The sequence below is a fragment of the Ranitomeya imitator genome, chromosome 4 (assembly GCF_032444005.1).
Source record: "Ranitomeya imitator isolate aRanImi1 chromosome 4, aRanImi1.pri, whole genome shotgun sequence".
In the NCBI taxonomy this organism is placed as follows: domain Eukaryota; kingdom Metazoa; phylum Chordata; class Amphibia; order Anura; family Dendrobatidae; genus Ranitomeya; species Ranitomeya imitator.
The window spans coordinates 271,160,317-271,174,296 of NC_091285.1; the positions used below are offsets into that span (position 1 = coordinate 271,160,317).

The 13,980-nt window shown below is 41.3% G+C and overlaps 2 protein-coding genes across 2 annotated transcripts in view; both read left to right on the top strand.

Moving 5' to 3' along the window:
- Positions 1-13,980, top strand: part of PTPRR (protein tyrosine phosphatase receptor type R) — a 419,872-nt gene that overhangs the window by 34,797 nt on the left and 371,095 nt on the right. The gene's annotated exons all lie outside the window — the stretch shown is intronic.
- On the top strand, positions 2,008-3,645 carry LOC138675931 (uncharacterized). Its single transcript, XM_069764609.1, has 2 exons — positions 2,008-2,352; positions 2,513-3,645. The coding sequence occupies exons 1-2, from the start codon at positions 2,054-2,056 to the stop codon at positions 3,390-3,392; spliced, it is 1,179 nt and encodes a 392-aa protein (XP_069620710.1). The 5' UTR covers positions 2,008-2,053; the 3' UTR covers positions 3,393-3,645.

Below are 13,980 nucleotides of genomic sequence, written 5' to 3' on the forward strand. Positions count from 1 at the left end.
ATAAGGATACTGCTTGCTCCATTTGCAGTATGAGGCTACGGGTGGTTTTACTTTCAGTGTCTTAGGCCACGTTCACATGTTCAGTATTTGGTCTGTGTTATACATCAGTATTTGTAAGCCAAAATCGGCAGAGAAACAATAAGAGGAAAGTATAATAGAAAAATGTGCACCACTTCTGCTTTTTCACCCGCTTCTGGTTTTGGCTTACAAATACTGATGTAAAATACTGACCATGTGGACGTGGCCTAATGCTACAGGTGGTTCGTGTTCAACTACAAACCTACAGGTGGTTCCAGTTTACTACAAGGCTACAGGTGGTTTTAGTTTGAGTAGAAGGCGACATTTACACGCTCAGTATTTGGTCAGTATTTACATCAGTATTTGTAAGCCAAAATCTGGAGTGCAACAATCAGAGGAAAAGTATAATAGAAACAAGTGCAGGGCACTTATGAGCACATTTATAGCAGGCTGGCAAGGTCACTGGCTATTGGCCCCTTCACCAACTCCATATCAGCATATCCCTTCTACTATATACTTAGGATTTAGTTTATACTATCATCACAAACCGTGCGACCCACATAAACTGTCCTCAGATAAAGCAGTCTGATGAAGGTCTATGTAGTGACCGAAACGTCTGTACCGTACATTGGACTGCATTAAAGCTCTTCTTAAGTTTATCCTAAGTTGAGTGCCAAGTTTTGTTTATCAGCTGTGCAATGTCATCTGGCATCAAGCCCTGGTGTCTGTAATGGAGAGGTGTCTATAAGGCACCCCCATTACAAACCCAGTAAATTAAAAGAAAAAAACACACATATGCACAAATATTTTATTAAAAAAACAAACAAGAACGACTAACCAGGGACCTTCCCATTCTGATAATACAGTGGGGAAAAAGTATTTGATAGACTTTCAAATTTGCAGGTTTTCCCACCTGCAAAGTATGGAGAGGTCTGTAATTTTTAACATAGATACACTTCAACTGTGAGAGACAGAATCTAAAAATAAAACCAGAAAATCACATTGTATGATTTTTAAATAATTAAATCGCATTTTATTGCATGAAATAAGTATTTGATCACCACTAACCAGCAAGAATTCAGTCTCTCACAGACCTGTTAGTTTTTCTTTGAAAAGTCCTCCTATTCTGCACTCATTGCCTGTGTATTAATTGCACCTGTTTGAACTTGTTACCTGTATAAAGGACACCTGTCAACACTATCAATCACACTCCAACCTCTCCACCATGGCCAAGACCAAAGAGATGTCTAAAGACGCCAGGGACAAAATTGTAGACCTGCAGAAAGCTGGGATGTGCTACAGGACAATAGATAAGCAGCTTGGTAAGAAGGCAACAACCGTTGGCACAATTATTAGAATATAGAAGAAACACAAGATGACTGTCAATCTTCCTCGGTCTGGGGCTCCATGCAAGATCTTGCCTCGTAAAGAATGGACGATTCTGAAAAAGGTAGAGAATCAATCCTGAAGTACGTACAGGGGAGGACCTGGTCAATGACCTGAAGAGAACTAGGACCACAGTCTCAAGAAGTACCATTAGTAACAAACTCTATCATCATAGATTAAAATCCTCCAGAGCACGCAAGGTTACCCTGCTCATACCAGCACATGACCAGGTCTGTTATAAGTGGTGGTGCTTGTGCACCTTTTTCAACGACACTGTTTCCTTCCACTCAACTTTCCATCAATATGCTTGGATACAGCACTCTGTGAACAGTCATTTTCTTTAGCAATGACCTTGTGTGGCTTAGGCTAGGTTCACATTGCGTCAAGTACATGGCGTTAAACGGATGCGTTAAACGCATGTACAGAAACGGAGCAAAAATATGTGAAATTCGTCGTCACGGTAACGCTAGCGTTAACGCATGTGATCGCGTTTTTTCATTTTGATGTCCGTTTACGAAGTATCCGTTTGTCTGCGTTTGTCACTGTCAATAAAGTTGTTCATTTTTTTTTTTTCCCTTTTGTCATTGTCGGGTGTGGGCACAGACTCATTCTCCATTTTGAAAGCATTGAGTGAACTTCTGCTAGCAAGATGTTTGTGTCTGAGCTCGTCAGATTTCGCTTGATGCGGTTGCGACTTCGGCAGAGAAAGCGTAGTTCGCAAAGGAGATATTGGATCCACGAAGTGAATTTCTTGCGGAGTACATATGGTGCCTTTCACACCCTGTATGTGCAGCTTCGGGATCATCCCTTCAAATTCCAACGCTATCTACGGATGTCCATTGAGACCTTTGATGTTCTGCTCACACATGTGAAGGATGAGATACATCATCATCGCAGCACTTTTCGTGAAAGCATCAGTGCGGAGCAACGTTTAGTAGTGACTGTGAGGTAATTATACATTTTTTTTTATCATTCTATTGACAAAGACTAGATCTCGGTATCGTGTTGCCTAACGTTCATTTAGCAATTGTATATTCTATTGTAAACTAGCCTTTAGATGATCATTAAAATCCTAATTTTTTTTTTTTTTGGTTTTGAATGTCGACAGATATCTGGCTACCGGAGAAACTTTTGCGTCACTGCATTACCAGTTTCGACTTGGGAAGTCAACAGTTTGTCAACTGGTTCGGGAAACTTGTGATGCCATTTGGAACAACTTGCAACCACTTGTGCTACCAACACCAACATCAGAAATGTGGCTAGCAATTTCCCAACAGTTCGAGGATGTGGCTAATTTCCCCAATTGTATTGGTGCCGTGGACGGAAAGCACATTCGGATTCAGAAACCTGCGCATAGTGGTTCCCTCTACTATAACTATAAGAAATACTTTTCTATAGTATTGATGGCGATTGCGGATGCCAGGTACCGTTTTGTTGCTGTGGATATTGGAGCTTATGGCCGGACTAACGATTCCAGAGTATTCAGAGACTCCAACATGGGCCAATGTTTGTACAGCCAAAGTTTAAATATACCGTCATCACGGCCTCTTCCGGGGACCGAAGGCCCAAGTTTGCCCTATGTTTTAGTTGGTGATGAGGCCTTCCAACTAGGACAAAATCTCCTCAAGCCCTACTCAAGCCATAGTCTAGACTCCAGCAGGCGCATTTTTAATTATCGCTTGAGCCGGGCTAGACGTTATGTGGAGTGTGCCTTTGGGATTTTGACCTTAAAATGGCGTATTTTACTAACCTGCATGCAACTGCAACCAGACAATGTGGACCGTGTTGTGAAGGCGTGCATCTGTCTACATAATTTTGTGGCGAGACATGGACCCCTGTTGGTAGACCCCAATGATTGTGAGTCGAACCTCAGTAGCATTGAATCGACTGCAGTTCGTTCTGCATCACAAATAATGAGGATTCGTGATCAATTTGCACACTACTTCACACATGAAGGCCAGGTTCCATGGCAAGACAGACACGTGTGAAAATAATTTAAAGTCTTCCTGATGTCGTGTAAAAAGTTACGTAGTGTAAAAAGTTATGTTGTTTAACCTGATGTCGTGTAAAAAGTTATGTTGTTTAACCTGATGTCGTGTAAAAAGTTACCTTATGTCGTGTAAAAAGTAAAAGTTAAAGTCATACAAGAATCTGAACTTTGAAACAGTTTACTAAATGTTTTTGTATTTTTCCAACAAACTGTTGGTACACAGGTGTAACATATGATATCCCATAGGGATGAAAAAAAAACGAAAATAGAACTTAACAACAAAAAACCCCCAAAAAATTAAAAAAAACTTGCAACGCGGTAATTGCACCTGGCTGGGGACAGTGAACGGTACTAAAGACTTTGGTACTGCACGGGAGTATTGTCTGCCCAACTATATGATGGACTGCTACATTGTCTTTCAGGTTCCACGCTCGTTTCACCCCGGCCTCTATATTGAGGGTTGTAGGCCGGCATGTCCAGTCTTCTTCTTCCCGATGGAGCGGGTTCCAGGGGGCCCACAAATTCCTCTAGAAGCTCGTTCAGTCTTTGTCGAAATATAAGGTTTCTATGTGCCGGGATATTTTGTGCTACAGGCACATAGGATAAGAAAAGTAGCTTCCACTCATTAGCAGAGTATACAGACTCGCGTGCTTGCAGCTCGGTAATTTCTCGTCTCAGGTCTTTGAGCTCACTGCGACACATGTCCTCTACCCGTTGGAGTCCATCCACGATAATTGCATCTGCTTCATCTTTTTGAGATGCTCGCTTGCGTCCACGTTGTGATTGCAACCGGGCACTCACACCTGCAGCAACAGTGCTTCTATCCGCAGATCGTGGCTCGCTGATGCCAGACACATCTTCAGGTTGCGTTGGTTCCACTGGAGAAGGCTCAAGTTCCTCTGCTGGTCTAGGAGCAGCGGTACTGCATATCGTGCTGTAACCCAAAAACAAAAATTAATTATTTTCCTTTAAACAATTTAGTCTCGCACACAGATCTTTTTGTACTTACGAGCGCTGAGACAATGTTTTCTGAAGAAAGAGCAGTTGGTCATAATGCACATACGGTGTCACCCGTTTGCCACTTGATCCGCTTGGTGCATTCTGACTGTTCCGGTAGTCACGGACAAAGCGATCGCGGATGGACTTCCAACGGGTATGGACAGCATCGGCTTTAAATTAAAAAAAAAAAATATAAAAATAGTAGATAGATAGTTTTAAGATATAGGAAAAATTGTTCATAGTTTGCTACGATAGTTGATATATAAATAGTAGATAGATAGTTGTTAGATAAGAAATAGTGTAGAAATAGTGTATAGATAGATATATATATAGTGTACAGATAGTTGATAATTGAGAGATAGATAGCAGACAACAAGTGGATAGGTTGATAGGATAGAATTTTTTTTTTTTTTTAAACATTTTCAGATGTTACGTCACCAATATTTACCAATTTTTTTCTTTGAGGTTGTCGACTTCTCCATGTATCGGGGATCAAAGTGACAGATTATTTGATCCCACAACTTGCGGTTCTTCACAATGTCATGGTGGGAGCTGTCGCTCTGGTCCCATATGGAGGGGTTGGCTTCCACAAGGTTAATAAGTGTCTCATTGTGGATAGTCAATGGCTCTTCGTCAACGACAATCTTTTTTTTTTTTAGTCGCTGACTTGGACTATGTAAACACAAAACGTTATGTTGATAGTGTCAATTTCACTGGATGGCCATATTCATACATACAGAGATAGATAGATACATAGATATAGCAATAGATAGATATATAGATAGATAGATAGATACATAGATATAGATACATAGATATAGATACATAGATATAGATTGATAGATAGATAGATAGATACATAGATATTGATAGATAGATATAGATAGATAGATACATAGATATTGATAGATACATAGATATAGATAGATATAGATAGATACATAGATATTGATAGATAGATACATAGATATAGATAGACTAATAGATGGAGCGATAGATAGTTGATAGATAGTTTATAGGTATAGTAGATAGAAAGTGAATAGATAGATTGTTGGTAAATATTGGATAGAATATTTCTAGTTTTATATTTACCTCTGGCAGTTGTGGCGACGACAGACGTCTAGGGACCTTTTTTCTTTTTTGTCCTCCGTGTGCCACAACCTATTGTGTATGTAAAATGTAAAAAAAAATATTTTAACATTAAATAATGTTAACATTCATTGGATCAATAAATTTATGCCTGAAAAATTCAACATGTGTGCTATGTACCTTTGTTGTTTTTGCGTGTTTTTTGGGAGGAGGTCTAGCAGCCATGGGCTCAGAAGACTCCTATTCACAATAAAACAATAAACAGGATTGTTATGCCTAGCTCAATACAATGGAGTTTCACACAACATGGTTTTTTAAAGTGCAAGCCTACCGACTCAGAAGAAAAAATCGCAGACACGCTGCTGCTGCTGCTGACATCTGTATCCGACATTTGTGTGCAACAAAGCAATACATTTTTAGTACACACACATCCGACGGACATTACAGACTCCTATGATGTATACTGAGATATATATATAGAAATGTACTTACATTTTAGAAGAGCTACGGCAAAACACTGTCACGTGCAGGAGACTTTGTGTGAGTGGGATATTCCTCCTTTAATGGCCGAAATCACATTTCCTGTCACATGACCACATGTGACCACACTCAAACGCTATTGAAATGTGTGGTCCTATTTGGAAATTTTTCATGATTTGCGTCTGACTGCATTTGCCATAGCCTTCTATGGCAGAATGAACGCTTCCGTTAGTAGTGCGTTAGCTTGGCCGGACCCGAGAACGCTGCAAGCCGCGTTGAAGGTCCGTCAGAAAAAAAACGTTATGTGACAAACGCATACCAATTTAGGGATGCGTCACGATGCGTCAGACAATGCAAGTCTATGGGCGCGTTAGTATGTGCGTTACATTGCGTTTTTACTACTTAAAAACGAGTCCGTTAGACGGACACACCTAGCGCAATGTGAACCCAGCCTTACTCTCCTTGTGGAGTGTGTAATTGACTGCCTTCTGGACATCTGTGGAGACTACTGACACAGACTGAGGGACCTTTTTAAGCGCTTAGGAAGCCTTTGCAGGTGTTTTTTGCTAATTAATCTAAGTTACTGAAATAATGACTTTTGGGTTTTCATTGGCTGTAATTGACTCACAAGCTAAATATCCAACAAGGGAAAAAAAAAGTTTACAAAAGAACCCCCCCCCCGTAAAAGAATATACTTTATTTAAATAACAAGCAAAAGATACCCAAAAAAAGCAATAGACTTAAGGTACCTTCACACTCAACGATATCGCTAGCGATCAGTGACGTTGCAGCATCCTGGCTAGCGATATCGTTGAGTTTGACACGCTGTCTGGATCCTGCTGTGCCATCGTTGGTCGGAGCTAGAAGGCCAGAACTTTATTTCGTCGCTGGATCTACGCAGACATCGCTGAATCGGCTTGTGTGACGCCGATTCTGCGATGTCTTCACTGGTAACCAGGGTAAACATCGGGTTACTAAGCGCAGGGCCACGCTTAGTAACCCAATGTTTACCCTGGTTACCAGCGTAAACGTAAAAAAAAAGAAACACTACATACTTACTTTCCGCTGTCTGTCCTCCGGCGCTGTGCTTCTCTGCACTGTGAGCGCCGGCCAGCCGGAAAGCAGAGCACAGCGGTGATGTCACCGCTGTGCTTTCCGGCTGGCGCTCACAGTCAGTGCAGAGAAGCACAGCGCCGGAGGACAGACAGCGGAAGGTAAGTATGTAGTGTTTTTTTTTTTTACGTTTACGCTGGTAACCAGGGTAAACATCGGGTTACTAAGCGCGGCCCTGCGCTTAGGAACCCAATGTTTACCCTGGTTATCCGGGGACCGGCATCGTTGGTCGCTGGAGAGCTGTCTATGTGACAGCTCTCCAGCGACCACACAGCGACGCTGCAGCGATCGGGATCGTTGTCTGGATCGCTGCAGCGTCGCTAAATGTGAAGGTACCTTAAATGGTAGGTAACTCAAAAATTCACGGGAGATCTCCCAAGATAAGACTAGACTGATAAAAATCCAGTCACAGAAAACCTCAATTGACTAATAGAGAGGTAAACCCACCTACAAATAGTAGTACCCGTGATACAACAGTGTTGCCATTCACTTAATTCTACAGATGTGCAGATATAGGTGAAATTTCCCTAGACACTGCAAAAGACCTGTATATATAAATGCCTACCTAGATGCGGAGGTTGGCACCCTAAGGAATATGAGAATGGCACCCCCGCTCGTACGATGGCTGTCCCTAATCTCCTAGCTACACCCTATAAGGAGATAGTCAGAAATAGAAGGCCAGATGGCTGTAATATCATGTAATGGCATTATCGTGCTAAATAGCAAACATGGGGCCCACCAACAATGTGATGTAAGTAAAGAGACATATACTATCAAACATATCCTATGCAAATAAATGTATACATACATGGAAAAGAAGGGTCTAGGTACTCTGCAACATCATCATGACCTCAATAAACAAAACACCAAAAGTCATTATAAATTAGCTGGCACTACTACAATAAAAGTGTTTGTAAACAACATGTATATAGATAGATAACACAATACAGATGTCATATTGTGTCACTACACCCACCAACTACCACCCACAAACCAACAGGTGCACCGTTTGCCCCTGTAGCAAAGATACCCTCATTATGCAGTCTTATACTCATCTGTTGGATTTATGATGTATAGGCAGTTGCGGGTCCTAATAGAGTGAGTCCTCGCATAGATCAAAGCAAAACTCTCGACGCATTTCCCCCAGACATGGGTTCATCAGGAGAGGATAGATGATAATGAGGGAGTATGTGGGTTTTTTTTCTTTTGTAAACTTTTCATTGGCTGTAAGCCATAATCATCAACATTAACAGAAATAAACACTTGAATTGACCCGTGGAAGTGCTAGAAGGCACGAAACGGCCGTCGTCAAGCTTCTGCCCACTCCTGTCCTCACTCCCCCAGCCACCATGTTTTTTTTACTACAAATAAAGAGTGGAATTTCTACAAAAGACCGGTGAGTGCTATCTGCTTTTCTTTGGAGGATTTATGACACTGTGTTTTCCTGGACTGGCACCCGGGGTCATAAGGCTAAGCCTGAAGTATGGTATGACATTGACAGCACAGGAATCAGCAGCATTGGTGGTGCAATCCGTCTTTTTGCCTTATAGCTCAGTGAAAACACTTGAAATAGATCACTCTGTTTGTAATGACTCCATATAATTTACTGTATGAGTTTCACTTTTTGTATTGAAGAACTGAAATAAATTAACTTTTTGAGATGTTCTAATTGTCTTAGAAGCACCTGTATATTAAACAATTGTCCTATACCAGTTCATTACTGTGCTGGGCCATTACCAGTCCTACACTACTTGTTTGTTCAAAAAAGGCTTCAATATTTCCCATTAGACATGCAGGCCAAACAGGTCCTGGCACAATTCCTGGTGAAAGAGAGACAAAAACTTTGTTTTTTTTGTGATATAGTTTTAGTACTCAATGTCTAGTTATTTGGTTTATTAGAGAGCTCAAAAATATATGTACATTGACATTTCCCAGGGATGTTTCTGTTGCTTCTTTTAGCCCTCTCCTTACACAGTATTGTTACTTGCACGTCTGTTGTTTTATGGGTAATCACAGATAATACATTGTTACGTCATACATATATGCCAACTGTCCTGAATCTCTAACACTGTCCCAAGTTATCAGAAACAATCATGACAAATGTGAGGTATCCCAGACCAAAGGAATGAGGTTAAACTTTGCCCACAAACAGGTGGTCGAGGGCAGGGTTCAGACAGAGCAGGGATCATTTAATCATATTATGTTAGAGTTGAAAGGGACCTCCAGGGTCATCCTATTTAACCCCCTGGTCAATGCAGGATTCACTAAACCATCTCAGACAGATGTCTGCCCATCCTGCTTGAAGACTTCCATTCAAGGAGAACTCACCACACCTCTCGTCGCAGCCTGTTACACTCATTAGTCACCCTATTTTGTAATCTGTATCATCTCCCTTTCAGTTTCATTCCATTGCTCCTTCCATTGGATGTATTAAAATGTCCTTAAGTTACAAATGTTGCTAGCTATGACCATATCCTGGGGCAGACACAACAGATGCTCCTTGTGCAAAAACGTAATAGTGGCCTCTTTCTACTCAATTTCTCATCATAGTGCATCCCTATGTATAGTAGCGCTAATTAAATTCATTAGCTCAGTCCCTTAAATGCAATCTAAGAGACAGTAGGAAGTTTATTTGGTGGTGGCAACGATCCATCTAATCTACTGGACCCCTGGGCAACTGTACAAGCCATATATTTGGTATGTGTACCCCCAATATTATCACTTCATGATGAAATCACAAACTGAGGTCAAAATAGTCACAGACCTAGCTTTGCTCAATTTGTAGATACACATATACACAAATTAAATTTAGCATGTCCTCTAAAGCTGTGGCTATGTAATGCCAGAATTTTATATTGTACAATGCTAAGTGGTTAAGTGATTTAGTGCTCTTTACAAGCGAAACTGAGCTTTATTCCTGAGGGCTAGAAGAGAAGAACTGAAAGGGAACCTGTCAGGACCCCAGAAACCCCAGAACCACCAGCTGTTGTGTCTACATAGCTAAACTCCCTGACTAACAGTCATTTTATTACATTACACACTTAAACAGATCTTTAGAAAAAGTATGTCTAAAGTGCGTTTATGATATGTAAATAAGATTTTTGACTAGTCGATTGGGCATTCGTGTCCCCAGACAAGCCGGCTCACTTACCATTGTAACAGGGTCTACCAAGCTGGGGTACCTCTTTCAGTACCACCCCATGTTTCAGGAGGTCCACTCTGCTTTGGCTGGAGTCTGAATGAAGGACGCTGGCTGGAATTCCTTGGTTACATGGGCGCATATAAAAGATCACTGCTTCTCCACGTATTTCCAGTCTGACAACACTTTACTCACAGGACACAGAATATATCACACAGATACAGAGGGCAGGCCAATAGAAAAGCGGCAGGCCAGACATACATTACAATAGCCACAGGTGGCCGGAGCCTGCCGATATTTACTGTGGGAATTACAAAGGTGGGGGGGCAGACAAAAGGGGAATATTGTGTCCCCTCTGCCCAGGGGCGCAGCCTGTGGGCTGATGCATTAGGGACATGCATCTCACATGGAACCTATTATACATACATATAACTGCACAACATATTCTGGGTGCTGAGTGGTTCCGTAACACGTAACAAGCATGTTATCACATACCTCGCTCATGTGCACGGCTTCTTTACCTGCCTGCCTTGATACTCTGAAGCCGGGTGTACGTGTCCCGATTTCAGTGAGGCACAATTCACATTATCGGAAGTGAAGAAGACTTAAGAGAGGGGTATGTGTTACTAGACTTACACAGTTATTTCGCCCCTACTGAAGCATCTTAGTTTTCTCACCTACTATGATACCCGTTCCATGATCCCCATAGAGTATGATGCCAAAAAAATTTCCCCATACAGAATGATGTTCGCATGTCCTTCCATAAGCACAGCATAATGGCCCCACAAACCTCACAAAATCAGATGGTCACTCCAGCCCCCCACACATTATGATGGTCACCACAGCCCCCTACACATTATGATGTCCACCACAGCTACCCACACAGTATGATGGCCCCTCCACAACCCGATACTGGTTCTCACACAGTATGGTGCTTAAAGGGACACTGTCACCTGAATTTGGAGGGAACAATCTTCAGCCATGGAGGTGGGGTTTTTGGGTGTTTGATTCACCCTTTCCTTACCCGCTGGCTGCATGCTGGCTGCAATATTGGATTGAAGTTCATTCTCTGTCCTCCATAGTACACGCCTGCGCAAGGCAAGATTGCAGCCAGCATGCAGCCAGCAGGTAAGGAAAGGGTGAATCAAACACCCGAAAACCCCACCCCTATGGCTGAAAATTGTTCCCTCCAAATTCAGGTGACAGTGTCCCTTTAAATAGTAATAGCTTAAGTTCGTCCAGGGGGTGACAGATTCCCTTTAAATCTGATCAGGTGCATACTGTGGCATTTAATAGAGATGCACAAGATATCCATCTTACATCACTTCAATATTGTGCATGGCAAAGCTTACATAACAATTCACAGTGTTAATCATTTGCTTCTGTTTGCTAATACTGTTACATTTAAGCTGCATATTCGTCATGAATATATTATTAGTACTTGTTGGATTATCCAGAATTTTGTTATTTTCTCAGTTAGTTTGACATTGTAATCCACGAAGAAAAGAGAAAAAAGCATTACTATACGATATGCACACTACCAGTTGAATAATAATATCAGAAAAAACTAAATTAGCATTTTATTTATTATTGCTAATAAAGTTTTTTTCTGATATCTTTCATGTTATATTTATTTACTACTGGATTTAGCACCTATATGATAAATTTGGTTATGGTAGTGCGCCTTGTTTTCTAAATTGACCTTGTAATCCAGGACAGAATGAAAGTGATCTAACGACAGGAAGCCTTTCTGGCTCTGACCTTTTTATTGAGTGTATATCTGCATGCCTAGCTCTTTACGGTTCCAGAAATGCTTTCTAGTGCACAGCATATATGAAATATAGACAAGGTCATTGATTGCCTTATCCTGTGAATATTATTATAGAGCTTAATCAACGATGGGTATATCAATTCTATTGGACTGAATCTTGGTTACCATGGTGACATTCTATCTATATTACTGCATTTCCAAAAATATGCCACCGCTGAACAAAGGTTATTTTTTTCCTTATGCTTCTGATGTTCATCATTATCTCTCTAGATCAGGGGTCCCCAACCTGTAGCTCGGGAGCCACGTGTGGCTCGCGGCCCCATTAATTGTGGCTCGCGGCTGTCTTTCAGCTTGGTGCATTAGCTCTAGTTCTAGCAAACAGGTATGAAGAGCACATCTGAATTTTGTGAGCAGCCCTGCACAGAAGAGCAGATCTGGATGCACATGAACTGGTCTTAGGGTTTTGAGATGATTTAAGTATGGTACGCTGGAGACAAGATGACACCACCTGTCAGAGGAGATGTTTGAAGCTGGATGTGACAGTGTCTTGGGAGTGCTTTATAGGAGAATAGTGAATGGGGGTATTGTAGGAACCCTTGGATCTTTGTATACTGCTTTGGGGTGATTGATTTTTGTGGAAAACCGTTGGTTACCATTATGCCTGTAATGGGGGCTTTGGTTGCCACTATTGTGAGGGGGGCGGGAGCTGAATGTGGCTCGTGACCCTCTCTCAAGGCTGGATGTGGCTCGCGACCTTCTCTCAGAGCTGACTGTGGCTCTCAAGCCCAGAAACGTTGGGGACCTCTGCTCTAGATCTATTTATCACTGAAATGAAAATGAAGCCTGTATTCAAGAATCTTCTATTAGGCTGTGAACACTGATTTGTATGATCCACTTCCAACAATTACTATGTAGTGTTTCTCATTTTAACTATATCATTCAACGGGATAAATGATATGAAATAAATCTTTGTGTCTGTACTTTACATTAGGACGTATTATGTTTGGGTTACACAATAGGAGCTGGATGATAAAAGCACAGCAGCAGGCACATTTTTATTTTTGACAACATATCGTTTACTGCTTTATGTTTATCTCAGTTTCTGCATCCTTTCTGCAAGTAACCTACATACAACTGGAAAAATCTATATTTCATATCTATGAATTCTATCTCCAAGTTGACACCATTCCCTAGGTATCTGCACTGCTATATATAGATTTCACAGAGCTGCGGTGTTGTGGGGAAGCCCGTAATAGCTTGGGATGACTCAGATGTCACAGCTCTTCTCAATACCGCCTTAATAGAGATCCTTAGATGTGGTGGTCTGTCACAGGTACCTTGCGTTGGCGGTTGCCAAAGCTCTGAGGGGATTTTACATTTTATAAGCAAAACAATGTTAAATGAAATTAGTATGATTATTATTCATCTTCTATATTTTACATTCTACTTTTATTGAAGTTAAATCCATCCAGTCTCCACATTCACAGGGCTGCAAAAACTGGTTAAAAGGTACCAAAATATAGTATTCTATACATTTTATTCTCTGTCCAGCACTAAGGACCAGCAGCTATTTCCCCAGAGGACAGCTTCCATCCTGGGGAAAGTAGTGGTGACACATCGACATATCATCATTATGTTCCCCAAATTCTTCATCGAACTTACTTGACTACTTCTCTGAAGGAGAGCCCTGGTTATCACGTAAGATGGAATAGATTTAATATTTTCAGCAGCATGAAACATAAGGTGAAAAGAAACGGTGCAGACTTAAAGAGGTTGTACAACCCCAAAATCTGTGCTGTATTGTAATATATAACGACCCTATAGATATATATATATTTTTTAATTCTACCTTTCTTGTCTTCTGAATCTCACCTCATTCCTGCACACAGTTTGGTTACAACTGGCTCTCCAGACCTGAAAAAACTGAGCTTTTTTTTTTTTTTAAGTTCATAGCCAGAGTTAGCCCCGCCTCAGTGTCTAGCCCTGCCCTCTCAT

What these genes read in the sequence shown, in the direction of transcription:
- LOC138675931 (XM_069764609.1), top strand. Translation starts at nt 2,054, where the DNA reads ATGTTTGTGTCTGAGCTCGTCAGATTTCGCTTGATGCGGTTGCGACTT. An exon ending in CGTTTAGTAGTGACTGTGAG is followed by an intron (nt 2,353 to 2,512) that starts GTAATTATACAT and finishes GAATGTCGACAG; the next exon opens with ATATCTGGCTACCGGAGAAA.